At 37.6% G+C, this 27,387-nt stretch overlaps 1 protein-coding gene across 3 annotated transcripts; it reads right to left on the reverse strand.

Annotated features, from left to right (window-relative positions):
- Nucleotides 1-155: 155 nt before the first annotated feature.
- On the reverse strand, nt 156-24,494 carry LOC117287764 (tetratricopeptide repeat protein 21B-like). Of its 3 annotated transcripts, XM_033768273.1 has the most exons (32): nt 24,421-24,494; nt 22,923-23,019; nt 22,122-22,251; nt 21,621-21,731; nt 21,061-21,125; nt 20,328-20,429; nt 19,863-19,951; nt 19,051-19,245; nt 18,708-18,792; nt 18,517-18,615; nt 18,095-18,287; nt 17,598-17,695; nt 16,711-16,911; nt 15,713-15,928; nt 14,260-14,331; nt 13,654-13,881; nt 12,658-12,812; nt 11,966-12,049; nt 11,115-11,298; nt 10,798-10,936; nt 9,917-10,043; nt 9,356-9,421; nt 8,653-8,866; nt 5,636-5,717; nt 4,833-4,983; nt 4,074-4,235; nt 3,634-3,697; nt 3,213-3,338; nt 2,380-2,493; nt 1,930-2,040; nt 1,649-1,769; nt 156-1,263 (listed from the first exon to the last, which is right to left on the reverse strand). In XM_033768273.1, exons 2-32 carry the CDS (start codon nt 22,947-22,949, stop codon nt 1,118-1,120), a joined length of 3,957 nt encoding a protein of 1,318 aa, XP_033624164.1. In that variant the 5' UTR covers nt 22,950-23,019; nt 24,421-24,494; the 3' UTR covers nt 156-1,117. The 3 variants fall into 3 exon arrangements, with proteins under 3 accessions (XP_033624164.1, XP_033624166.1, XP_033624167.1); XM_033768275.1 differs by lacking the exons at nt 21,621-21,731; nt 22,122-22,251; nt 22,923-23,019; nt 24,421-24,494 and adding an exon at nt 21,538-21,608; XM_033768276.1 differs by lacking the exons at nt 21,621-21,731; nt 22,122-22,251; nt 22,923-23,019; nt 24,421-24,494 and adding an exon at nt 21,455-21,521.
- Between the last annotated feature and the right edge of the window lie 2,893 nt (nt 24,495-27,387).

Genomic DNA, 27,387 nt, shown 5'->3' on the forward strand with positions numbered 1-27,387 from the left:
GTTGGACAAATTTGTGTGCTTTCAGATAGGAATAAAAGACTTCTAGCTAGAAGTCTTTTAATATTTTAGTGAGAAATTACCTCTTTTCTCAAAAACTACGTTACTTCAGAGGGAGCCGTTTCTCACAATGTTTTGTACTATCAACAGCTCTCCAATGCTCGTTGCCAAGTCAATTTTTAAGTTAATATTCGTTTTGAATAATTACCAAACGTGTACCTTCTCTTTAACTTGTCATTTGCTTTCAGCTAAAGTGAAAACAAAATCTTCTTTTTGAAAAGCCAATTTCTTAGTCAAATACTTCAAATCTTATTTGTGTGTCCTAACTGGTGTACAATCCACCTAAAATTCATCATCCCAATACTCTTGGTTGACATCATTTTGGGAGTCCCCCTGTGTAGGCCACACAGTGTTTTGTGCGAGTTGACTACAATGGGGAGTGTAGCACCAGTAGAAACTGGGTGTGTGATGCTGGATCAAGGGCTCAATATGTCTAACTCATACACACATAAAAATTACATTATGATCCCCTCAACATATCAATATTTACACTGCTATGGACAAGTATTGGAAGGGATTTCACCCAGGGGTGTGTTTTGACGACCCCAACCAGAAACATGTTTGAGCTTTGGTCATTGGTTGAGCGTTTTCGCATGTACGGTTGACCCGCAGTGACAAGGCTGTTCTAACCAAACAGTAACTGACTTGTTGGCTCGGTTACTAGGGTTATTTTCAAGTTGGCGAACTCTAAAAAACTTTCAACAAATTTCAATAGGTTTTATTTGAAATGAAATACCCTGAAGCATAACAATTAAATAATGTGGATAAAGTTACAAAGATTGTGATAAAATGAAAGCTGTATATTTTAACAACATGAACTTTTAAGAGATGTACCTACGTCATGAACTGTTTCTGGTTATCGACCCATTTGAGTGTAGCTCTCGGGAAATTGTTTCAATCAGTGAACTTTACTTCAGAATTTTGTGTCCGGTCATGGCCGCCAAAATGCACCCTTGATGTCTGCGTGGGGTGTCTGCCTGGATAGTAATAGTGGAGCTGTTTTTACAACTGACGTCTGCCTTGGTAGCTAGTTGAAGCTTTTAGAAGGTCGATCACATTCTCATACCCTGATGCTTGATCTAGCCTTATCCAAGATGTCTTTACGCATTCTAGGGTAGTTGGGATGACTCGCTAGTACCTTGTGACTGATGTCAATAGCGTCTACAAAACGCTTAGCCTTTAAATAGTTGAAGGCTAGCTTGTATCCTGTGGGCAGACAAGAACCAATATATATGAATTTAGGCTTTCTAGGTTGTATCGTAAACTAAGGTTGTATGGCTTCTGACTGGAACCACAACCAAAGATATTGATAAAATAGAACGCCAACATTAGGGCTAGAAAGTTCAGTTGATAGAGCACCGCCACATTAAACTGAAGGTCGCATTTAAACACATTTTCACAGATAACTTGAAGGCAGCCAACAACACTGCAAACAAACGGCAGCGCGACAGATTTTTCCAAACAGTGTTTCACTGTCCTTACGAAAATGACGAGGACATCAAACTGAGAGCAGTTTCCCCCGTGAAAATGTCTTCTTGTGACATGGTTTTTATTTGGAACAAAGACACCATACTACTATTATGCTACTTACCAATGCTAGGGTTGGCCTGGTTACCGTACTTCCACGACTTCTCATAGTTAAGTGCAGCATCATGATATGATTGTTCTTTCTCCATGATGAATCCCAGGTACTCATACGCCTTACAGCACGACTGGAAACATCAATAGTGGATTTTTAGCATTTTGTTTTAACTTTGTTTTTAATTATTTTATGTACAGAGGTGAGAAAGCAACTTTTAGGTTCAGTTTGAACGATGTCTGGTACAAGATTTGTACAATAATTTATCATGTCATTCATCAAGTCTTTCATACCTGATTATGTTGAAGACACTTCCTCAGTAATTCAGTAGCCATGTCATATTTGCCAGAGTTGATATAAATATCTGCCAAGAGAAGCCAACTCTTCTCAAATTCCTCCGCATCCTGAAGAAGACAGAGTTGACAAACTAGAATTAGTTGTTGCAAACTGCTTACCAACCAGTGTAAATGCAAAACAATAGTTAATGGCCTGTTGTTTCAACCCTAGCAGAGCCCTTCTCGAAAGCTTTCTCTTTTTTGCCTTCTAGAAAGACTCTGCTAGGGTTAAATAGTCGGGCCATTAATTGTGTTTTTTTTTGCAGAAATAAAAATTGTAAGACAAAATGAACAAAGGTAAAGAACTACAATTCTTGATACAGATAAAATTTCAACATCAGCGACTAATTATTTTATTTAATGTTAATATGATATTAAAATTTGGAGATCCATAATATTCCAGCTCACCACTGGATTCCAGTTCATCTTAGCGATTCTCTTGAGTTGATTCCGAGCTCTCGGTGTCTGTTTAAGCATCATGTAAGCTGTAGCCACTCCTAACAACGCTGGGACGTTTTCTCTCTAAAAGATTCATTTAAAAACAACTTTGAATTACCCATAAAATTTGCCTTAAATGTTCCAATTATTTTACATTGCCATAATATATTGGCATTCTCTTGAAGACAATCAGAGCATACTGATTAAAAAGGTTGACTTGTCAACCACCTGTTCTTTTGAGAACCAATACTTCTCAAAGAGATTTACACAAGGTGCTGTATCACGAACCTCACTTAATTATTTTACATTGAGCACTTTCCGACATTTATTTCATTGCATCATTTTTCAAATTCTTGCATTTGATTGATTTAACTCACTGTATTTGCAAATTTCAAGTCAAGCAGTCTAAAGTACAAGACTCGAGTTCTGATGTTTTCTGAGTGTGTGCTCGGTCCGGAGTTGACACCTGTTTCATTGAGCAAGACCCTTCACTGTAATTGCTTTGTCATTCCAATGGGACGTAAAGCCACAGGAGTATTGTGTTATGCATGTACAAGAACTGGGTACTTTTATAATAAAAGAGAAGGGGTTGCTGGTATGGTTGGCTGCAGACTGCATTGCATCACTTTGTAAAGCCTAACAAGGTTCTATTTAAATGGGTCTCCTGTTTCAAACAGAGCTCGGCAAACCTGACATTAATATGTGCTTTGAGAATTCTGTAGTTATAAAAGTAGTCCTAGGCATTGCTAAATTGTCTGTGAGCAAAATGCCTTCCAGAGAGACAAGACCGATTTGAACTGTACCTCACTAGAAGCCATCTCCATGAATGAAGACAACGCCTTCTCAATATTGGCCTTAGACTTGGAGGATATTAAGACGTAATTCTCCATAGTTTTATGATCCTCGGAACCAGCCACCGGTTTCATCTCCTGAAAATAAAATAAAAATTAAAATGAACACACAGAGTTCTGTTTAGTAACATGCGACCAAGATTTGGTTCCTTTTCAGTCGAATATCTTGCATACTGTTTAAAAAACAATTTATTATGAAACTTTCTCTCCACAAGTAAAACAATTTGAATAATAATTTGTTCAGCTTACTCTTGATGAGTTTACCTCAGTATATTACCACTAACTGTTATAAACATCTCCTTATACAAAATGATTTGCTGCTGAAATGATAGTTTTCAAACTGCCTCTAGCTTCCGTTGATATAATTTCTCACCTTAATAAGTTTCTCTGCTGTTCTTACTGCCACCTGCTCAGAATCTGCTTTTTCGGTTGCACTTCTGTTAAAAAAAAAGAAAATCAAACAGAATTTGTTTAAGATAAAAGTCTACAGTAGTATGATCCCTGCCCCCCCCCCTTTGAAACGTAATTATAAAATAATAACAAGTAACAAATAATTAATCAAGAAATATTTTTGATTGACATCGTTGACTAATCATGGCCCAGGAAACTAGAGCACCAGACTCAAGTTCTGGTGAAAAAGTAATCAAGGTTTGGGTTCCAGCTCAGGTCATGACACTATAATTGCCTCATGATATTACAAAACACTAACCCGATTTCATGTTTAGGTCCTCCTCTAGTTTCTCCTCTAGTTTCTCATCTTTATTTCAAAATATATACTACAGATTACCAGTGTCATGTTATGAATTAACTTACGCAGCATCAGTAATGACAGTCTCGAATGTCTCTCCACCGAGCGTGTCATTGTCAGGATTGATACAAATATCAATCATATTCCGTACAGCTAGACGACCCCAATCGCTGTCTTTACGAGCCATGTTGAAATGTTTCAAAGCTACGTTAGGATTTCCAATATACCTGAGGAAAAATCATAAACTAACATCATCAAATATGAACAGGTGTCTATAGGTCAACAGGTGTTTTAGGGTATGATGTATTAATAACTAGAAAAGTTAGGGATGATATTTGGCCCTCAGTAAACAGTAGCAATATTTTATTGATACCAAAGACTGTAGGAGTTTACTGATTTTTCAGACTATTTAAAGAGTGTTCCCAAGATGCTTTAAATATATCAATGTTTACCTTTTGATTAATAACTATTTTACTAGTAATTAAAACTAGTAACTAGTAATAAAGAATTCAAAAGAAATGCACCTCTCAATAATCATTTTCCATAAGTACCCCTTTTTGAAAAAGTAGTTTCCAGGTTTAGAAGATTTTGTTGGTGAACCTCAATATTAGCTCCACAATCCTTCACAAATTGTTATTGGCCCAGACTGACTACAAATGAAAGTGTGTTGACTGGTTCACTACTGTTTTCACTCCTAATTGACGAGCGGGGGACTGCTAAGGTCAAACTATGGCAAGGAGTCTACCAATGATCTGTCGTCACATGAAGTAGGTTGTCAAATAGGAACCACATTGAGAACACCAAGAATGTGTTTTACCACTCACCATTCATAGAGTCCTTTACAATAATTAAAACCAGGATCCATGATTGCTCTGGAGGACGCTTTCTCCGCTTGATCAAGAAACTCAGGAACATCTTCCAGTTTGCCAGCTCGTCTTAATAGATCCACTAAGCGAGATAGTGCCTTATAATGGTCTAAAGACATTACAGAGAAAACAAACCGTCATCACTTCATCATTCTTTGCATTCTTGAAGGGTCTGGGTACTCATTGTAGGACGCAAAACACAAACGTCCACAGATTTACATTTAACTTACATTCCCTTCAAATATTACTTGCCGAGGTGCTGCAATTTTGAGAAATTAGTAAAATAATTTCACAAAAATAATTGTTGTCTCAGTGAGACCAAAAATTTTTTTAGCATTTACAATGGATTTACGCGACTCTCCTGAAAAAATATGATTTTCACTTTTTTCAATTTTCTCAAAAATGAAACTAAAACTTATACAGGTAAATTATACGACATTCATCTTCAATAACGATTACCAAAATATTGATATACAAAAGATATAAAACAATACTTTTTTATGTAAAAGAGCTTTTGTTGTTGGTTCACCACAACCAAGTTTTTCTCTTTGATCTTCCACTCACTTGAACCAATTCCAATCCTCTTAAACTCTTTCTATGACATCACATTTTTGAGGAAAAGTCTAAAATATTTTTACAAATCTACATTTTTCTGTAGATTCCAGACTTTGCTGCAGAAGTATATACAATTCTGTAAAAGGAGGCGGTAGTAAAATCTTTATCAACAGCCAACAAGTAAGAAACATTCATATTCTACATACCTGGTGATCTTTGCAGAAGTTGCTCAAAATGAAATGTCGCTTGGTCGTATTCACCTTTTCTAAACATCAAATCAGCCATCATCTGTTAATAAAAAAAACTTAAATTCTTTACATTGTTCAAAACACTTTTGATTTGATTTTTTTTTTTAAATATACATCAATAATTTCAGCACGCAAAGTTCCTTCTCATTTTCATGGTGTACCACAAACCTTACTAGATTGTATCTCCACCATGCAAAGTTTCAAATCCTACTCATGTACATGGTGTTACTGCAAACCTTACTAGATTGTATCTCCACCATGCAAAGTTTCAAATCCTACTCATGTACATGGTGTTACTGCAAACCTTACTAGATTGTATCTCCACCATGCAAAGTTTCAAATCCTACTCATGTACATGGTGTTACTGCAAACCTTACTAGATTGTATCTCCACCATGCAAAGTTTCAAATCCTACTCATGTACATGGTGTTACTGCAAACCTTACTAGATTGTATCTCCACCATGCAAAGTTTCAAATCCTACTCATGTACATGGTGTTACTGCAAACCTTACTAGATTGTATCTCCACCATGCAAAGTTTCAAATCCTACTCATGTACATGGTGTTACTGCAAACCTTACTAGATTGTATCTCCACCATGCAAAGTTTCAAATCCTACTCATGTACATGGTGTTACTGCAAACCTTACTAGATTGTATCTCCACCATGCAAAGTTTCAAATTCTACTCATGTACATGGTGTTACTGCAAACCTTACTAGATTGTATCTCCACCATGCAAAGTTTCAAATTCTACTCATGTACATGGTGTTACTGCAAACCTTACTAGATTGTATCTCCACCATGCAAAGTTTCAAATCCTACTCATGTACATGGTGTTACTGCAAACCTTACTAGATTGTATCTCCACCATGCAAAGTTTCAAATCCTACTCATGTACATGGTGTTACTGCAAACCTTACTAGATTGTATCTCCACCATGCAAAGTTTCAAATCCTACTCATGTACATGGTGTTACTGCAAACCTTACTAGATTGTATCTCCACCATGCAAAGTTTCAAATCCTACTCATGTACATGGTGTTACTGCAAACCTTACTAGATTGTATCTCCACCATGCAAAGTTTCAAATTCTACTCATGTACATGGTGTTACTGCAAACCTTACTAGATTGTATCTCCACCATGCAAAGTTTCAAATCCTACTCATGTACATGGTGTTACTGCAAACCTTACTAGATTGTATCTCCACCATGCAAAGTTTCAAATCCTACTCATGTACATGGTGTTACTGCAAACCTTACTAGATTGTATCTCCACCATGCAAAGTTTCAAATCCTACTCATGTACATGGTGTTACTGCAAACCTTACTAGATTGTATCTCCACCATGCAAAGTTTCAAATCCTACTCATGTACATGGTGTTACTGCAAACCTTACTAGATTGTATCTCCACCATGCAAAGTTTCAAATCCTACTCATGTACATGGAGTTACTGCAAACCTTATTAGATTGTATCTCCACCATGCAAAGTTTCAAATCCTACTCATGTACATGGTGTTACTGCAAACCTTACTAGATTGTATCTCCACCATGCAAAGTTTCAAATCCTACTCATGTACATGGTGTTACTGCAAACCTTACTAGATTGTATCTCCACCATGCAAAGTTTCAAATTCTACTCATGTACATGGTGTTACTGCAAACCTTACTAGATTGTATCTCCACCATGCAAAGTTTCAAATTCTACTCATGTACATGGTGTTACTGCAAACCTTACTAGATTGTATCTCCACCATGCAAAGTTTCAAATCCTACTCATGTACATGGTGTTACTGCAAACCTTACTAGATTGTATCTCCACCATGCAAAGTTTCAAATCCTACTCATGTACATGGTGTTACTGCAAACCTTACTAGATTGTATCTCCACCATGCAAAGTTTCAAATCCTACTCATGTACATGGTGTTACTGCAAACCTTACTAGATTGTATCTCCACCATGCAAAGTTTCAAATCCTACTCATGTACATGGTGTTACTGCAAACCTTACTAGATTGTATCTCCACCATGCAAAGTTTCAAATTCTACTCATGTACATGGTGTTACTGCAAACCTTACTAGATTGTATCTCCACCATGCAAAGTTTCAAATCCTACTCATGTACATGGTGTTACTGCAAACCTTACTAGATTGTATCTCCACCATGCAAAGTTTCAAATCCTACTCATGTACATGGTGTTACTGCAAACCTTACTAGATTGTATCTCCACCATGCAAAGTTTCAAATCCTACTCATGTACATGGTGTTACTGCAAACCTTATTAGATTGTATCTCCACCATGCAAAGTTTCAAATTCTACTCATGTACATGGTGTTACTGCAAACCTTACTAGATTGTATCTCCACCATGCAAAGTTTCAAATTCTACTCATGTACATGGTGTACCACAAACACTGCTAGATTTTATCTGCACCATGCAAAGGTTCAAATCCTACATAGCACAGATCAAGAGTCACAAAGCTGTTTGTATCAGGACAAGAACAATTCTGAAACCAAGACGCTCCAGAGTTGTTCCGCATTGTTGCAAAAGTCGATCTTTCCAGCGCATCCAGTCGCTCCTTATTGTTTCATAAAATAATTTGGTTTGGCACGACTCTGGAGCACCTGTCTGAACCGGTTGTTACTTACCACAGTAGCGTTATCATCTTCCCTATCTCCTTGTAGAAGTTGAACCAACTGATGTTGACAAGCATCTACCTCATCTCTAGCCATATACAACCGAGCTAACTCTAACATAGCTTTCCCATCATGCTTGCTATAAATCAAAGCTTCATTAACGGGTTGTTACTTACCACAGTAGCATTATCATCTTCCCTATCTCCTTGTAGAAGTTGAACCAACTGATGTTGACAAGCATCTACCTCATCTCTAGCCATATACAACCGAGCTAACTCTAACATAGCTTTCCCGTCATGCTCGTTATAAATCAAAGCTTCATTAACGGGTTGTTACTTACCACAGTAGCATTATCATCTTCCCTATCTCCTTGTAGAAGTTGAACCAACTGATGTTGACAAGCATCTACCTCATCTCTAGCCATATACAACCGAGCTAACTCTAACATAGCTTTGCCGTCATGCTCGCTATAAATCAAAGCTTCTTTGTAGAGTTTAATCGCCTTCTCATAATCTCGTTGAGTACTATGATGCTCAGCTATCTGGGAACAAATGCTGCATCCAGAGATAGTGTAAATACATTGTTACAACATGGTATGATACATGTATGTGGTAAATTTACAAGTCTAGCTATACAGTGGTAAATCCATCAAATTGTGCTTTGTTTTTGGTGATGCATCTTTGCATTTTTCTGTCCGATTGTACGCCCAAGAACTCAAGAAACCTTCATTATTTTTAAATGTGTTGCTTTAGTTTAGCTTTTAATTAGAAACCAAATAGTAACCCATTAAAGCCATAATGAGATGGAATGAATTAATCATTAAGTCTTTGTCATAGTGATCTAGTGTTCTTGTGTTCTATACTTCTAAATATTGAACAATAATTCACTTGACGTGATCATGAAAGCTTTTTAACCATTTAAAGCATTTAACTTCAAAATCATGTTACCTGTTGAAAGCTCAAAACTTTCTTAAATCCATAAAAACGGTAGAGAATAATTGAAATTATTGTACAAGATCGAGAAATATAAAATCATTCCAATACCTTGTAGCGAGATCTTTCTGAGCGGGAACTGCATCTGGCTGTTCTACTTGAACTCTCTTTAATACTCTAGGAATCAAATCACACATAACAAATGAAAATCAAGAAAATATCAGGGTTTCACAAACTGCTACTTTAAGCCTAATTCACCTGACATCATCTCCTTTATCTTGTGTAATTTGACTCTAACAATCATAAATGGGAGTTGGGTAGATAAAAGCTGCATGTGACGCTGGTGTTAGTTGAACCCAATTCACCCGACACCACCACAATCAATCTTGGTTGCACCATTTTGGGAGTCAATATCCCTGTGTGTACTGTGTAGTGAGCATGATCCACATTTCAGGAGATGCGTTGAAATGATTGCATTCCCACCTTTTGTTAACCCCTGGTGTTGTAGATTCCAAGGAGCTTTTGGGAACAGTAGCCTCAGTGAAGTAGAATAAAGAGCAGAATATCTTTATAGCTGAAAAAGGAAAGCCATTAATTTTACCAGGCAGAAATCAAGAAAGTCTTAAATCAGCTGAAAAGCCGAACTTCTCATCATTTAAGAAAGTGATGTACCTGGCTTGCATGTCTCTGGCCTTAGTAAGAGCTAACATTGCATCTTCCATCTTGTTGGCATGGCGATGAACTTTGGCCAACATTACCAAGAGTTTACAGTCATCTATCATAGTAGAAAGGTCATTGGCTGAAAACAAAGAAATAAAAAAAACACTTACAAAAATCATTTTTCAATCTTGGGTTATTTCTCTCCACAGTTATCATTCTAATGAAATGTGAATTTAAGCTGATAGTCAAGAACACAAGTATCAAGAGAGGAATTCAAACCCATACCCCGATGCCTCAGCCGACAAACCTCTGCACTAGACCTTTCAGTCACCATACCCCGATGCCTCAGCCGACAAACCTCTGCACTAGACCTTTCAGTCACCATACCCCGATGCCTCAGCCGACAAACCTCTGCACTAGACCTTTCAGTCACCATACCCCGATGTCTCAGCCGACAAACCTCTGCACTAGACCTTTCAGTCACCATACCCCGATGCCTCAGCCGACAAACCTCTGCACTAGACCTTTCAGTCACCATACCCCGATGCCTCAGCCGACAAACCTCTGCACTAGACCTTTCAGTCACCAAATGTTTCAATTTGTTGTTTTATTTGAATGTTAAAAATAGAGATTGACCTAAACAGTGTTAACATTTATTATTTTAAGGAAACTAGAACAATCAAATGATCCATCTCTGCACTCACAGGTACCTATTTACCCATGGATGAAGAGAAGAAATAGTACTGAATTATCCCGTCAAGAACACAATGTCATAACAGGGATTCGAACCCACCCCCTGATATCTCTTTCATGGATGTTTCAGTGTTTAAAAAACTGCCATTAAACCAAACAGTGATCTTGGAAGTTCAAAAAGAAGAGAAACAACGACTTACCAGACTCATGATCCAAAGCAGTTTTCAAAACTTTCTCAGCTTTCTCAAAATGGCGTAACTTCAGAAGGAGGTTGGCCAAGTCATGACGTAAGAAACTCTGTCCTCCAGTCTTCAAGGCTGCCTCATAATAATTGATGGCCTGATGGGAGAAATTAAATTCTTTATGAATATCTACTGAAGAATAATATGTCAGACAACTCAGTGCTTTTGTTTGCCATTTTTATTTCCAAGGTGCAACAATATCATCCCTTTTAAAGTAAAAAAACTATTTATTGTTTAAACATCAAATAAAGCACTTTTACATGATTTCAGCTTACCTTGCTGTATTGGTGGGTTTTAATCAACGCTGATCCAATCTTACTAGCGAGGGCGCTATCACGTGGGTTCTTCTTAAGCGCAGACTCATAAATCTCAATTGCCTTTTCTGGTTCTTGAATATTCATATAAGCATCGCCCAATAGCAGTGAGGTCTCTGGACTAGGCCTCTTCTCAACAAGCTCCCTAGGAAAGGTCAAAAGGTCGTAAAATGTTAATCAAAAGTCTAACATAACCTGCTTGTGAAGTTTCGCTCAGAGATCAATAAATGTTTAGGTCAGCGACCCACTGAAAATATAGGGGAACTTGGCCATGACTGGCCCTTTGATCGCTACTAACCTTTGAACCCTCTGCTGGAGTTAACAGAAGTCAATTATTTATTGAAGAAATGTTATTAAATTGATAATACAAGTTCAGGAAATTACCATGTTTTTTTATAAGTAGGATTTGAAACTTTGCATGGTGGAAATTTGATATACATTGTAGAAAGGTTTGTGGTAACACCATGTAATGAGAATCTCTAAATGAAAAGTATGTTTTTTTTTATGATAGAACGATTGTGAGATTTTGTTTGGTACTGAGGGAATGATCAAAAGTGTTGCGAGAAATTTTACAAGAAATTTGAGAGAAAACGCTTGGTCGAACCAGCTAATTTTTGTTGTAACTCACTATTGGGTCATACTTTAATCTAGCTGATGACACAAGTCAATAATTAGTTCACTCACTTCACTCACTTCACTCGGTCGTCCACAGGCGGGCTAAATATTTAATTATTTCACATCATCACTGAGACAAAGTTAACTGAAACCATTTGTGAGAGTCATTGTGAAACATTTCTTTATCATACACCCACCTGTAACAACCAGCATAAAGTCGTTTATCTTTGCGATGATTTAGATAAATGTCCGCCATCTTCACCCGCGCTGAAACAAAATAACTGTGAAGAAAATATTGATCATTTACATTTGCTTGGTGTTATCTAAAATAATGCATTAATCTTCATTCTGTTTATTTCTGTTGCAATTTAATCGAACTGATTGGTTTCTATGTTTTCAGACAAGAAGTTCATTCCTGGAATGTCATAGTTGAAGGGTCTAGTGGTTCACACTCATGACACCTGTGTCCTAAAGAAAGACACTCGACCATTATTGCTGTGTCCTTCGGATGGGAAGAAAAGCTGTTGGTCCTGTGTGTTGTGTAATGCAACTAAAAGAACCCAGTACAATTATTATTAAAAGAGGGGTTTTGCCCTGGTGTTTACTGGCATGGTTGGCTGCAGATTGTTCTCCTACACTTTACAAACCGTTAGGTGTTATAGATATGTTGTACAAAAATCTCCTAAAATGAGATTTAAATTCTGAGCAAGTTTAATAGTGTCAAAACATCATATCTAACGATTACCTAAATACTCACTAAACTAATAGTTACCAACACTTATGCAAGGATCATTTTCTTGTAAAATACAACATTTTTGCAAAATCGAGATGCATGATTGTGCACAGACGGGATGCTATGGTAACAAATGTAAACTTGACAGCAACATACCTTTGATCAGACCCAACATTTCTCAACATTGACAGAGCTTGTTCTGTATCTCCTCTTGCTAAGGCAAGGTCCGAGTTAGCGATAGTGATGCGTACCTCCTCTGGGGTACCACTGAACTCATTAATTGCATCTTGCATCACCTTAGCTGCCTCATGCTGTAAAGATAGAATGAGGTACTTCAATGTGGAGCAGGTTTCTAGGTATTGTTGAGTTAGCCTCACAAGATATAATGTTCAAACATGGGAAGAGAGAAAAATCAAATGGTCCTCATTGGGATTTGAACCCAAGACCCCTAAAACTGCGGGCAGATGCTCTACCAACTGAGGTATGAGGCACAATGTCTTGTACAACATGTAACTACCAGAAAAAATTAAGAAATCCTAGTTTTGGAAGAGGCAATCATGTGTACAGTTCATCTCAATGTCATATGCATTCCATCTTGACAGGAGGTACTTTTGTAATATTTGAATGTGAACTTTACAGGCACCGGTGTCTCCTCAACTCACATGTGAATCCTCACTCATCATCCTCTAAACAGGTACTGTGATGAGGTCTTACCTCTCATCAGTCAACCTGCGTAGCCAGCTCCCTTATTTAATGAGTCCTCACAAATTACCATCTAATGAGGCACTCAAATGAGGTGTATATGAGAGGCACTTAAAATCTGTAGGCATCAGCCAGCTCCCACATACAGGAGTGACACCTCACTAACTACCCTCTAATGAGGCACTATAATGAGGTCTATATGAGGCACTACAACTCACCTTAGCATCAGTCAATCTGTAGGCATCAGCCAGCTCCCACATACAGGAGTGACACCTCACTAACTACCCTCTAATGAGGCACTATAATGAGGTCTATATCAGGCACTACAACTCACCTGAGCATCAGTCAATCTGTAGGCATCAGCCAGCTCCCACATACAGGAGTGACACCTCACTAACTACCCTCTAATGAGGCACTATAATGAGGTCTATATCAGGCACTACAACTTACCTGAGCATCAGTCAATCTGTAGGCATCAGCCAGCTCCAAATACACAGAGACTCTATCACTGGTTGAGATGGGGCGTACCTTACCAGCCCTCTTAGATGCTGAGGCTACCCTATGTTTGACTCCAGGTAACTGCATAGCGCTCTGTAGAGTCTTAACGCAATCATCTAGTTGATTGAGTTTACGCTGAGCTTTAGCTTTGATCATGTGATACATGGGCATCTCACGCACCTGTCAACAAATAAACAAACAATCAATCACTCAAATGAAATGTTTTGTGAAGAAGGATCTAGTGAGGTTTGCAGTAACATCATCTTCATGAAAATTCTCTTATAAGATGATGTTGGTTCTGAAAACAACCAGTGTTATAACATCTAAATGTTTTTATCAGTATGTTCTGAGCGTCTTCAGGAGAGAAAATGTATACACATATACATATTTTTCTAGTTGAATTCCACCTTTTTTCCAGAGTGTTTGGATTTGGATAAGATTGGTATGACTGGCCAAGTGCTAAGCAATTGAGGCCTACAGTCTTCTGAGAACCACTTTCAAATGAAGGAGAATTCTGAGGACTTTGGAGGGTTTCGGTTGCATTTTCTTTTTACTGACCTCAAAGTTGTAGCTGAGACCCATTTCCAGAGACTGTGAAGATTGTTTGTAGTTCCCTGCATCTAGATGAATCTAAATCACAAATGATGAAACAAAAACATTATAGGATAAAACAAACACATTTTGTTTACCATTTTGTCCATAAAACAAAACATCAAAGGTAGTCACATGATAAGAGAGGACAAGCTAAATGTTTTCTCTTAATATGTATGTATAATGCCCAGGTTTATGTCATGGATACCTTACATACCGTAATGAATGAGCGTGTTGGCTACATGTGTACTACAACTACATGTAGCTATACGTATAATACCAAGGTTTATGTCATGGATACCTGCACATACCGTAATGACTGAGCGTGTTGGCTACATGTGTACTACAACTAGCTATACGTATAATTCCCAGGTTTATGTCATGGATACCTTACATACCGTAATGACTGAGCGTGTTGGCTACATGTGTACTACAACTAGCTATACGTATAATGCCCAGGTTTATGTCATGGATACCTTACATACCGTAATGACTGAGCGTGTTGGCTACATGTGTACTACAACTAGCTATACGTATAATGCCCAGGTTTATGTCATGGATACCTTACATACCGTAATGACTGAGCGTGTTGGCTACATGTGTACTACAACTAGCTATACGTATAATACCCAGGTTTATGTCATGGATACCTTACATACCGTAATGACTGAGTGTGTTGGCTACATGTGTACTACAACTAGCTATACGTATAATACCCAGGTTTATGTCATGGATACCTGCACATACCGTAATGACTGAGCGTGTTGGCTACATGTGTACTACAACTAGCTATACGTATAATGCCCAGGTTTATGTCATGGATACCTGCACATACCGTAATGACTGAGCGTGTTGGCTACATGTGTACTACAACTAGCTATACGTATAATGCCCAGGTTTATGTCATGGATACCTGCACATACCGTAATGACTGAGCGTGTTGGCTACATGTGTACTACAACTAGCTATACGTATAATACCCAGGTTTATGTCATGGATACCTGCACATACCGTAATGACTGAGCGTGTTGGCTACATGTGTACTACGACTAGCTATACGTATAATACCCAGGTTTATGTCATGGATACCTGCACATACCGTAATGACTGAGCGTGTTGGCTACATGTGTACTACAACTAGCTATATACCATGCTATATACCATGTAACCTTTGTTTGCAGCTAAACTGCCCTCTCTTGAAATGCCAGACAGTATTAGTGCATTTCTTACTTATAAAGTGTAGCTTACAACCTCTGTTATTTTAAACTACTCCGAGTATTGTTAAGCTGAACTACCATACATGTCACCGTCATGTAAGCTTGAGCCAAACATGGCGGCGCCCAGCGAATTACGTGACATCACCTAAAACTACAATAGACTTGTGCATGTCCTACATGATCAATACATTACACAACCATACCTGTGCCATAAGTAGATGTGCATCAGCAAACTGTGGGTTTTTATCCAAGCAATGTTGCAGACTACTCTGAGCTGACTCCGTCTGTCCCGATAAAAATCGAACTCGACTCAGGAGATATAAAGCTTCTAATAATCCTGGCATGGCTTTAGTTATTGGCTCCAAGATGGAGGTACATCTGCTTAGGATTGGACTGACCGGCTGACCAGCGGCTTGAGGCTGTAGGAAGAATAAAAAACATATTGGTAACAGGTCATGGAGTGTTTCTGTTTGAATAATGAACGAACAAATTGAATTCTTATGACAGATGTGCAACTTTAAAATTGTGTAGAACAAAAAATGGCTAAACACACTTATGTTTGTACAGTGTTTTTGAGTTTTCTACGGCATTAGTATTAAAGAAAAATGAAATCATCAGCATTCTCCTGAAGACGATTAGAGTATACTGTTCGCAACGTCGAGACCAAACCGGCTCTTTTCAAAGCCAACACTCACTCAAAAGATAATTACACATGGTTGTAGCCGCAAGTTTACTATTCTTCTTATTCACCAGCTGAAGTTGATCATTAAATTTGTGAATAACTCAAGAAATTTGGTAAGGCTGGCTTATGGTGTGGTATGGCCAAGCGCTCTAGTACACCAGACTCAAGCTCTGAATGCCAAGTCATCGGGATGTGGGCTCAAATTCCGGTCACGACACTTGCCTCCTCGAGCAAGAAACCTCACTTTAATTGTTTCTCTCAACCAAGGAGTAAATGGGTACCTGTTAGGGCAGAGATGGTTCTTGTGATTGATTTAGCTAGGTGCACTACTTATTTAGCAGCACGGGCTACATACTCCCAAGGGAGCTGAGTTGGTGTCAGGAATCATCTAAATGGACCAATAAAGGAGGTATGTTTATGCGCCATGAGCATCACAATTTACAGATATCAGTTCTAAAGGAATGTCCACATTAAATATTACTATTATTATGAATCCAATTTATAACCTCTTCATCTTACCTCAGTAGGAGCAAAGTTGAGATATTCCTTGACCAACTCTAGAACAAAGTCTGGATTCATCTGAGAATAATAATCAATTCCTAGTGGGATTCCTTTCAAAGCTCCAAAGTGTGTTGTGCTTGCTTCATTCAGTAATGTCACTACTTCCTCTGTAGTCTTACCACGTTTACGAGCCAGGACAGCTCGCAGAAACAGAATATCCTGTACAAGGAAATCATATGGTGTTAGTCTGTGACAGAGTTTGGTTATTGTATCTTTTATAAAACTGTACAAGGCAAACAAGATGCCTCAAAGTGAAGTTAACTGTGTATTTTGGAAGCAGAGAAAGCCTTGCTATATAAGACAGCAGCGAGAGAGTATGCATGTAGCTATTGCATTAAGTGCTCGCTTCTCACTACTGTGGCTCTAGTATGATTCTCAGCTAAGGCAATATGTAAGAACAGTTGTACTTTGGTTCTCTCCCGCGCAGCAAGAGTTTTTCTCCGAGCCCTCCAGCTTTCCTCTCTCTCAAAATTTTAAAAATTGTTGATCTCTGGCTATTCTACCTATTCGTTCATGTATCAATGTGGGTTGCTGGCTACCAAACACACCTTTACATGCCGGTGGATCAAACCTGTTTTAACCACATCTTTTGCAATTCAGCTTCTCAACTGGGAGTAAGGATGGCTACCCTCCCAAGTTTGTATAATACAAGTGATGCAAAAGCAGTGGCCAGTTTCTCCCCAACACAAACATTGAAGTAAAAAATATATTTTAGATTGTAGACGACTACTAAATATTCCACGGATATATTTTCTTGAAATCTTTAACTTTGAGACAGCAATGTTTTTCCACTGACCAGAGACTAGAAGGGTTCAGTTAAAAAGATACATGAGAATAAAACTCACTGCTGATTTTCCAATGGATTCTTGAATCTCACTAAGGAATTCCAATTGTTGTTCTGCATCATCAAGATGGTCCTCAAGAAGCTGACACTTAATGATTCCTGAAGAGAAATAAATAATAAAAATAGTTTATATTTAGCCCTTTTAGTTTATATAGAGCACTTACAGTTTTATCTACATTGTCTCAAAACACTTTAATAATTTGTTAAGAAAATGTTCACAAGTTTTTGAATTATATGGCCCATATATTTCTCGCAAGTCGCTGCATTCAGCAACGACTTGCGAGAAACTCCAGGGTAAACCCATTCTCTTAGCAAAACACAAGTGTCAAGACCAGACTGGAATGCAAACTCTGAAATACCAGAACTTTGGTGCCCTTGACGGCTCGGCCAAACCATACCACTGAATCATATAACATTCTTATTTTATGAATAATTGAAACAATAATGTTTTGACTAGAGTAATGAGTTGTGAGTAAATAACTGTTTATCAAGCCTAACCTGTGAGGGCAGTCACACTGGTTTCATCTTGCTTCATAGCACTCCGATAATACTTCATAGCATCTCGGGGTTTGTTCTGGAGAAGAAGTTCATATCCTACTTCTGTCTTAAACTCTGCATTCTTAGCTTCTAAAGAAACGGCTCTCTCAACCATGGAGGACGTTTGCTGAAGAACCTGCTGGTTGCGACCACACTGCAAAAACAAAAAGAAGTAAATTATAAGCTTTTTCCTTATAAAAATTACCCAACACAAGGCCAAAGGGTAATTAAAGGTGAAAGCTACAAGAAATCTCAAGAATATTCAAAGAAAGAGAAGGTATCTATTCACATTCCTTTTTAAACTAAGGATGAATAAAGATGTTTGAATCGGATTGAATTGAATTAAACTGGATTCGAATGTAAGAAACACTGTTTAAGCTTACCACTCTACAATACACCAAAGATAGATGCCAAAAGATGTAGGCGTTCTTTGGCTCAAATCGATCCAGTAGTTGAATCAATTCTCCTAGTCTTTGTACGGCCTGAAGTACAAAAAGAAAAGGACATTGAAATGAGGTAGGTACAATAAAATAAAAAAATGAGGTAGGATTCAATAATAAAATGAGTATCTCACCTCTTCATAGTTGCCTTCCCTACAGAGGAGATACAGAATCTCCATTCTCACTGCTTCAATACAACTGGATTGCTGACTCAATGCTCTGTTTAATTCAATCAAATAACAATGATTAATAAAGAAATAAACAAATAGGTAATAAAACTGGCAGGGTCGTAGTGTGTTTCCTTTAGCGCACAGCCACAACCCTGCATGGATTTAAACAACCGATTAAGACCAAGTTCTGTTCCCAATCCGGTAGAACCATGAGTAGTCTCATCTTCTCAATGAGTGCTGGCATGAATCTCAACGCTCACTCAATTCCTCCTATTCAAGTGTCTCACTAGCTCACTGAGTAACTTACCTCTGTGCTGTCTCAACAGTCTGTTCCCAATCCTGTAGAGCCATGAGTAGTCTCATTTTCTCAATCAGTGCTGGCATGAATCCAGGGTACGATACCACAGCTTGATTGATCAGATCAAGAGCTCCGCTATAATTGTGTCTCAGAGTGAAGTAACGAGATTTACCAATCAATGCCTCAACATTCTTAGATGCACCGCTGTCGAACAATGGAAATAAAAAGCTTCGTGAGTAATTTACAATAATCTAAACTGGGAATCAAATTGATCTAGGGTGTGCACGAGAAGTAATTTTGTGGTGATGATGCCACATATTTTTAAAGAAATTCTAAACAAAAATCACCCATAAGATATAAGTGCCATTCAATGAGAAGGCTGCAAGAAAAATCAAGACAATTAAAAGAGAGAACAGGTATAATGTTCACATAGACTGGAATAGATTCTAAGATGGTGCAACACAAGATGCAGGTTTGGAGTTTCAAAGCTCAGCAGTATGCTCCTCAAGGAAAATAAGCCAGGAGCATATCAGCCAGTTTTTGGAACATATACAGTGGAGGGGAGATAATGTGGCAAAGCGTGTAGCGCTATTAAAGGTGTATAGAGAAGGGACAACGAATTGAAGACCTTCTGCACACCTTTGATGGAAGTATCAGTAAAAGAGAGTTACTAAGGAGGCAGAGAGTCTAACAAATAGAGGGGTTCATGAGATGATGCTAGATGCTCTATCTTATCTTGACTCTCATTTGAGAGTGTGGTGTCTGAGATGAACCAGAGGAAACTCAGGAGTTTGAGTTGCACATTCCATAGAGATAGTTACCTAAGAGCATCTTCAAAGTATTTTCCAGACTTCTTGACGAACGTGTCCCTGCCGCATGTCAAATCAATCCATCCTCTCAGGACCTGGCCCTGTATATCAATGCAATATAGAAGTCAGTTAAAACATACAGCTCAATGGTTTAACAATGTCCAAATTGGTAACTGAGGCTGTCCAACAGCTGTGTATGTTATTGTTTCTACGGGCAGCTAATAATGTCAAATAAATTTGTCCATGTTTCTTTCTCTGTAAATCTTTCTTTTTCTTCTTACTGTAGTCCGTTTTGGGGCATACCGTAGCCTTTGTCACCATCAATAACTTCATGTTATTAAGTTATCCCCTTAGGCCAATTCTAGTAGACATGAAAGTACAAATAGATCAAGGGAAAATGTTAAAATGAATGGAAAGTACCACAAAAATATGTAGTTTAAACAATTGTACACAAAAAAGTGACTAATTTGACTGTACCTCTTTAGCACCCTGTGATAGCTTCAACATTCTGTCAACATATTCTCTAGCTTTATCATGTCGACCTGTATGCCACAGAAACATCGCTGCAAAATATAGACCCTGTAAAAAAAACCAATTATAACATTGTTAAAAAATAAATGTTACAGTCAGGTTTAAAAATCAGGAAAAGGTCATTTAAGATGAACAAACAAACATTGACTAGAGCAGAATTTGAACCAATGACCTATAGATTAACAGATGAGGCTCTACCAACTGACCTTACTGGCCCCATGTTAACTTTCCTTAATATATTTGCTTGATGGGAGGAGGCATTAAAGCCATTGGACCCTTTCGGTAAACACTATCGTCCAAGGCCCACACTTCGTTTATCACAACTTCTATATCAAATAACAAACCTGTGAAAATTTAGGCTCAATCGGTCATTGGAGTCTGGAGAAAATAACGGGAAAACCCACCCGTGTATCCGCATGTTTCGCCGTGTCATGACATGTGTTTAAAATAAATCCGTAGATCTCGCTAACGAGAATTGATACTGTTTTACTGTTTTCTCAGAAAGTAAAGCATTTCATGGAATAATATTTCAAGGGAAGTCTTTCACCACTACCTTCTGTAAACCCTATAAGTCATTTGTAAATCTGTAAACTTTTTATTTTTTTTCTGTACCAAAAGGGTCCAATGTCTTTAAGTTCAAAATTATTTTTAAAAATAATTGAAAAAATAAAATACCTACCTTCTCTCCGGCATGTTTGCGTTCTTCTTTCAGTCTGGTATCCAACTCCTGAACTGCTTCTCTATCTGTTACCAAGACAACAGTTTAAAATCCGAGTGAATTTGTTTAACATTCTTAAATAGATCTTTACAACAAAATAAATGGTTTAATAAATATGGTTGCGGTAGGTTTGAGTCATTTCTTTTATTTTTTTTAAAACAATTTTTTTATGGTTGTTTCCTATACTACTGTTTCCTATACTACTGTTGCACTGGTTTCTAGTATTTGGGTCCATTGGTGTGTGTGAATGTTTTGAAGTAGTTTCAGTATTTTTTTAATTTTTTTTTTTAATAGTGTTTTCTGTAGTTTTGGCTTCTAGTGTTTAAGTTCATCACACAAATGCCGAATGACCTACCCACAGTCTTGCATCTCTTATGGGAGTACATAAGAGCCATCGTTGTACACAGAACTAAATAAGGTTTGTCTTTCATGACCTACCCACAGTCTTGCATCTCTTATGAGAGTACATAAGAGCCATCGTTGTACACAGAACTAAATCAGGTTTGTCTTTGATGACCTACCCACAGTCTTGCATCTCTTATGAGAGTACATAAGAGCCATCGTTGTACACAGAACTAAATCAGGTTTGTCTTTGATGCCTTCCAACTCCCTCATTCCCTCAGCCAAACGATCTGAAATAGATGAACAAAATCATTGATTTTCAAATGAATATGAATGTAGAAACACAACCACAACACAGCCAGCTACAGGTAATAGTCAATCAATGCATGGCTGATATAATGCAGACAAATAATCGCGATCTCAGACTTTAAAAGTGTAATCACAGGATGGATAGGAAACAAGAAGAAATGCTCAATTTAAGATGTAGGAGAAAAAACCCAAAGGGAAAATTAACATGAAACTCTTAAGTACACAGTAGTCAAATAAGTCAATAGCCAATAGATAGGATTCAAACCGTAGTTCACACAGGTGAAAGGCAGGGATATGGACCACTGAACCAACTTAATCCCCTGATTTGATCTAAAGCTCAAAAACAAGAACGATTTAACAGTTCTTATTACCTTCTAAGATGAGACCATATGCCTTGAAGAAGAGGAGTACAGGATCGGTTCCATATTTCTTAATTGCTTCTAGAGCCACTGTTTGCATGTGACGATAGAGCTTCTCTTGGCAATAGTAACTCACAGCAGCCTGAAACAGAAAATAATCAATGTTATATGGTGTTTACTTTTTCTAACTGTGTAGATTATTTTTTATAAGCTACTTCATTCTTGAAAGGACAAGAACATTTCAAGGGGAACCAGGGCCACGACCAGCCTCTGTTGCCCCTGTGAACAATCAGACTGACAAAGTGTAGTTTAAAGAGTAATATTTAGCAAGTCATTTCTAATTTTGTAGATTGTTCTTATAGGTTAGCTACTTCACACAATCAAGCAGGGAAGGAAAACCCAATCTAAATGCAACTCTCTTGTCTGAGGTGGGATTCAAACCAGGGTCCACTGAGGGGAAAGGCAGGCAAAGAAACCACTGAACCAGCCTGAAGGCTCCGGTCTGAGGTGGGATTCGAACCAGGGTCCACTGAGGGGAAAGGCAGGCAAAGAAACCACTGAGCCAGCCTGAAGGCTGCAGTCTGAGGTGGGATTCAAACCGGGGTCTATTGAGGTGAAAGGCAGGGAAAGAAACCACTGAGCCAACCTGAAGGCTCCGGTCTGAGGTGGGATTCAAACCGGGGTCTATTGAGGTGAAAGGCAGGGAAAGAAACCACTGAGCCAACCTGAAGGCTCCGGTCTGAGGTGGGATTCGAACCAGGGTCCACTGAGGGGAAAGGCAGGGAAAGTAACACGTCATTTCTGATTACTTACCAATGTGGCTGAATCAGTGTCTGCCATGGTGAAGAAGAAAAAAGGTCGTTCTTAAAAAAAATGAGGTCACCTGACTTGCCACACGCGAGTATTAAACCTACAAAAACAAGAAACAACTTAAGATATTTTTACCAATATGAATTGGTTAAATTGCCTACACACAAAGTACTCCTAAAGTGCTTTCTGAAGTCCTTCTGTATACGAAATTCCGCTGGGTTACAGAAAAGATAAGTTTTGATAACGTAACCCTCCTCCCGACAGCTACCCTCCCCCCGAAGGCTACGCCGTCGGGAGGAGGGTTACGTTATCGCAACACAAAAATCGTGTGATTTAAAGCAGAGGTAGGCCTGTGGCAAATCTTCACATCAGGTGGTGACACTGCCAAACAGGAGTCATTGTTTAGACTAGTGATGATTTTCGGGTCAAGGGAAACGCAAAGCTCCCAGTCCAATAAAGGAAAACACGCCAAGCTGACAACAATTTCACTCATATTATAATATATTTGGTTCAAACATGTGGTTCAGTAACTAGACAACAATACTACTACTATTCTATGGTCATTAAGAAATCAGTGTTAGCTTTTACTGACACGGTAAACATTGCATTACCACATGAGACCGAGAAGGCAGTTTAGACGAAGCTTAACATACATGCATAGACCTACCAAAACTATGCATCTATAGGCCTACAATACAACAACTGCCGTGACTGGTGAAGACAAATTTAACTCAATGCATTATCCATTCAATATCCGTATTAATCAAAACATTCTAATTTGATAGCGTAACTTGCCAAGGGAGGTTGAAGAGGCAAGTTCTTAATGTTAAGATCTAAATAAAAGTTTGGGTATCATTACTCCAGAATTCCTTGGCACAGCCAACAAGCTCTTAAAACTAAAGTAAACTGCGAAAGAAGATCAAGCAAAAGGCCACCCTGCCATTGTTCAATCATAATCATCATCATCATCATCAGACAGCCATTGAACCCTTTCGGTAAACAGTGTTGTCCAAGGCCCACACTTTGTGTACCACAACTTCTATATCAAATAACGGAAAAGTTTCCGTATGGCGCCACCACTTTTTCATTCGAAATAAAATAATATAGGGATAATCTTCCGGACGTCGCCACCAATTTATCCGCCGTTAATTAACTCCAAAACCACTGAATTTGTTTCCGCGCGTTTCGCCATGTCATGACATGTGTTTAAAATAAGTCCGTAATTCTCGTTACCGAGAATTTATATTGTTTTGCTGTTTTCTCAAAAAGTAAAGCATTTCATGGAATAATATTTCAAGAGAAGTCTTTCACCATTGCCTTCTGTAAACCCTGTAAGTTATTTGTAAATCTGTGAACTTTTTTTTTTTTTTTCTGAACCGAAAGGGTCCAATGGCTTTAATTTACGTCAATAACAACATGATGTGACTGAGAGTTCCTTCATCATTACAGAATTAGAAACTATCTATGATTTCTTGTATTTATTAGGAACAAAATTACTCACCACTGTATGACGATAAAACAATAAACGATTGCTCCTTTTAAGTTTCATTCGGTAGCGGTGTACGAAGATTTGATCTGGTAAAATGGAATGTGTTGACAGAATCTAGGCAACAGTGCGCCCTCTAGAGTTCAATGTTTGTCATTGAGATGGGAACAGAGCCCAATTTACAACAAAATGCTTTTCATAATATACCACCCAAACTATAACCATACCTCATGTAAAAATTTGTAACTGGTATCCTGCTTATTTCTTAGCTGACAATAAAATTGTCCAAATTGTTAAACAAAATCTTCTGCCTAATTAAGCAGCTCTATAAAATTGGGCCCAGATTTTGTATTTCCCTCTCAATCAACTAAACCACCATAATATTTTGCACAAGTTCACAAGAAAATACCCCCCCTCCCCCGAAACGGCACTCTGTAGTTACCGAAACGGCACTCTGTAATTACCAAGGAGGAAAACAGGAATTCAGCCCATCTTATAGTTTTTTTCAAAGCCTGAAACCATGTCTTTCGTAAAAGCCCTGAACCAAAGTTTTTGTAAAAGCCCTGAACCAAAGTTTTTTAAAAAACTTTGGTTCAGGGCTTTTACGAAAGACATTATTTTTGAAGCTGAAGCGCTGTACCACAACTCTGATATGAAAGAATGAATGCCACCACTACATACATTCTTTAGGTTGTGACCATAGAGCTGTTCTTTTATATAGCTCTATGGTTGTGACCCAGAGTCCCACGGCACTGAAGACTACTACTCCCTTTACAAGCTTGTGGTATTTAAAATTATTGCTAAACATTAAAATCAAAATTTAACATCTGGGTATTTTTTTTTTAAATATGATTTGTTGTAAATAAAAAAGAAAAAGAAGTCAACTTAAAATAGTCACTTATAAAAGGGAGGAGAGAAAACAGAAAACAAATTTTAGACTCGCACTCAGATCACATATTGCTGAAATATATATTTTAATATCGATAATAACCACAGACAACCATCCTTGTCGGTAAATATAAACAATTCTTTTTTTATTTATGATTATAGGAGGTCACCAAGCAAAAACACAAAAGATATAATTACTTTGTGTAACAGTTATTATTATAATATTTATGATAAGAAATATACTCTTTAAATTTCTGATAAAGGGCACTTATCCATGTGTTTCCCAACAATGAGGAAATTGAATACAACCAACGTTTCCTCAAGCCTGCTTTGCATCCAATCTAACACAATAATCTGTTTCAATTCAAAAGATTTCCAACTTTGAGAAAACAATAAATAATAAAAGCCGCCTCCAAGAAATGTTTCGCTTGAAGCTTTAGTCGTTCGGGGTTTTTGATACAGACCAAGAAGTATTTCACATCAACACTAAAGGAAACTTGAAATTGGAACGAAAGGAACATTGTGCACACAACTGACATAGAAAAGAGTTTAATTTGTTGGCTATGGCTGCGGCTGCTGCTAAGGGTAGCCTGTACTTCCAGTCATAGCCATAGCCATGCCTGCCATAGCCATGCCTGCCAACTTGGTCATAGCCGAAACGATTACTAGACTTCACAAGTCTTGCTCTAGTCTCGTTGTTGACTTGATACTGTTCAGAATACCATGTGTGTGTACAGACACATTGTTGCTTTATAAATAAATTGACAAAATTGAATATTATCTTATTTTGATCAATTGACTGAGCTATGAGGCTGTCCAAACCTGAATACATTATACAAATAATATTAAAAACAACAATAGATAGAAGAAAAGCACTTGAAACATACTCATTAATTGTGTAAACCTTAAAGGTTATAGATATACATGTCACCCACATTATCTTTTTACTTAACATTAAAAGTTCAGAGACCAAATATTAATATTTACAAGTATCAACAAATATATGCATTTACTTCTGTAGGGTGTCCTAAATTCATCAAACCGATTCATACAAAGAAAGGTTTTTTTTCTTCATCAAATTCATACAAAGAAAGGTTTTCGTGGGTTTTTTTTCACAAAAACTGAATTTGGAGTATTACATTTTGACATTATCAAGTTTGTATTAATTTAATCAGATAAAACATTTCTGAAGGCCTAAGATAAACTGCCTTATTTTAGTAATGGATTCATAATAAGTTTCCAAATGAATGTCGACTATGCAACTTACATGAGACTCTCATTTCAAAGAGCTTCTTAAGCCAAAGCAGAAAATATTGCTTTACAACTTGTTAAGCAAAAATGAGCATGATGCCAGTCAAAGCTGGTTCATGTGTAATGTTACTCTGCTAAGCATAATTTTGTTGATGCTTAGCTCTAAGAAATTGGGCGCTACAGAAACTCAAATGAGACTTAACGAAGTAATAAAAATAGAAATATTCAGTTTCTCGTTACTGTGGGCTACTTAAAATAAGTTATTCTCTTCACCCAAGAAGTAGATCTTTTTTGTTGATTACATAAAATATCATGTCATTATTGAACTCAAGTTTATTTGTTTTTCTTGATTACATATTTATCGTATATGTCATATTTCTTTTATAAACCTGTGCAGTGTCAAATATAATACACATTGAGGTTGATATTATTTACAAAAAGGGAACCCTTTTCCAAAATAGAAAAAATTGTGTTATTCTTCTCCAGTCACTGAACAATCCCAGTGGTTTGAAATACGCAATGCCAGTTGTGCACAAATGATCAGTGCATAAATAGATAGAGGACAAGCAGCATAATTTGTCTTCAGTCCATATTGATAAAAAAAATAAAAAATTCTGTTCCAAACTACTCACAAACCGAAAGGACCTACAGCATAAATGCGAAAAATAGTTCATGGCCTGACGTTTCGACCCAATCGGAGTCTTTCTCAAGAAAGACTCTGATAGGGTCGAAACAGGAGGTCATAAATTATTGTTTGCATAAGTTTATCTTGACGAATCAAACTGACCTATCTCGGTTCTGGTATTAAACAAATTGACTCTCAGTTTCAAACACATAATGACT

The sequence above is a fragment of the Asterias rubens genome, chromosome 3, assembly GCF_902459465.1.
Source record: "Asterias rubens chromosome 3, eAstRub1.3, whole genome shotgun sequence".
In the NCBI taxonomy this organism is placed as follows: Eukaryota; Metazoa; Echinodermata; class Asteroidea; order Forcipulatida; family Asteriidae; genus Asterias; species Asterias rubens.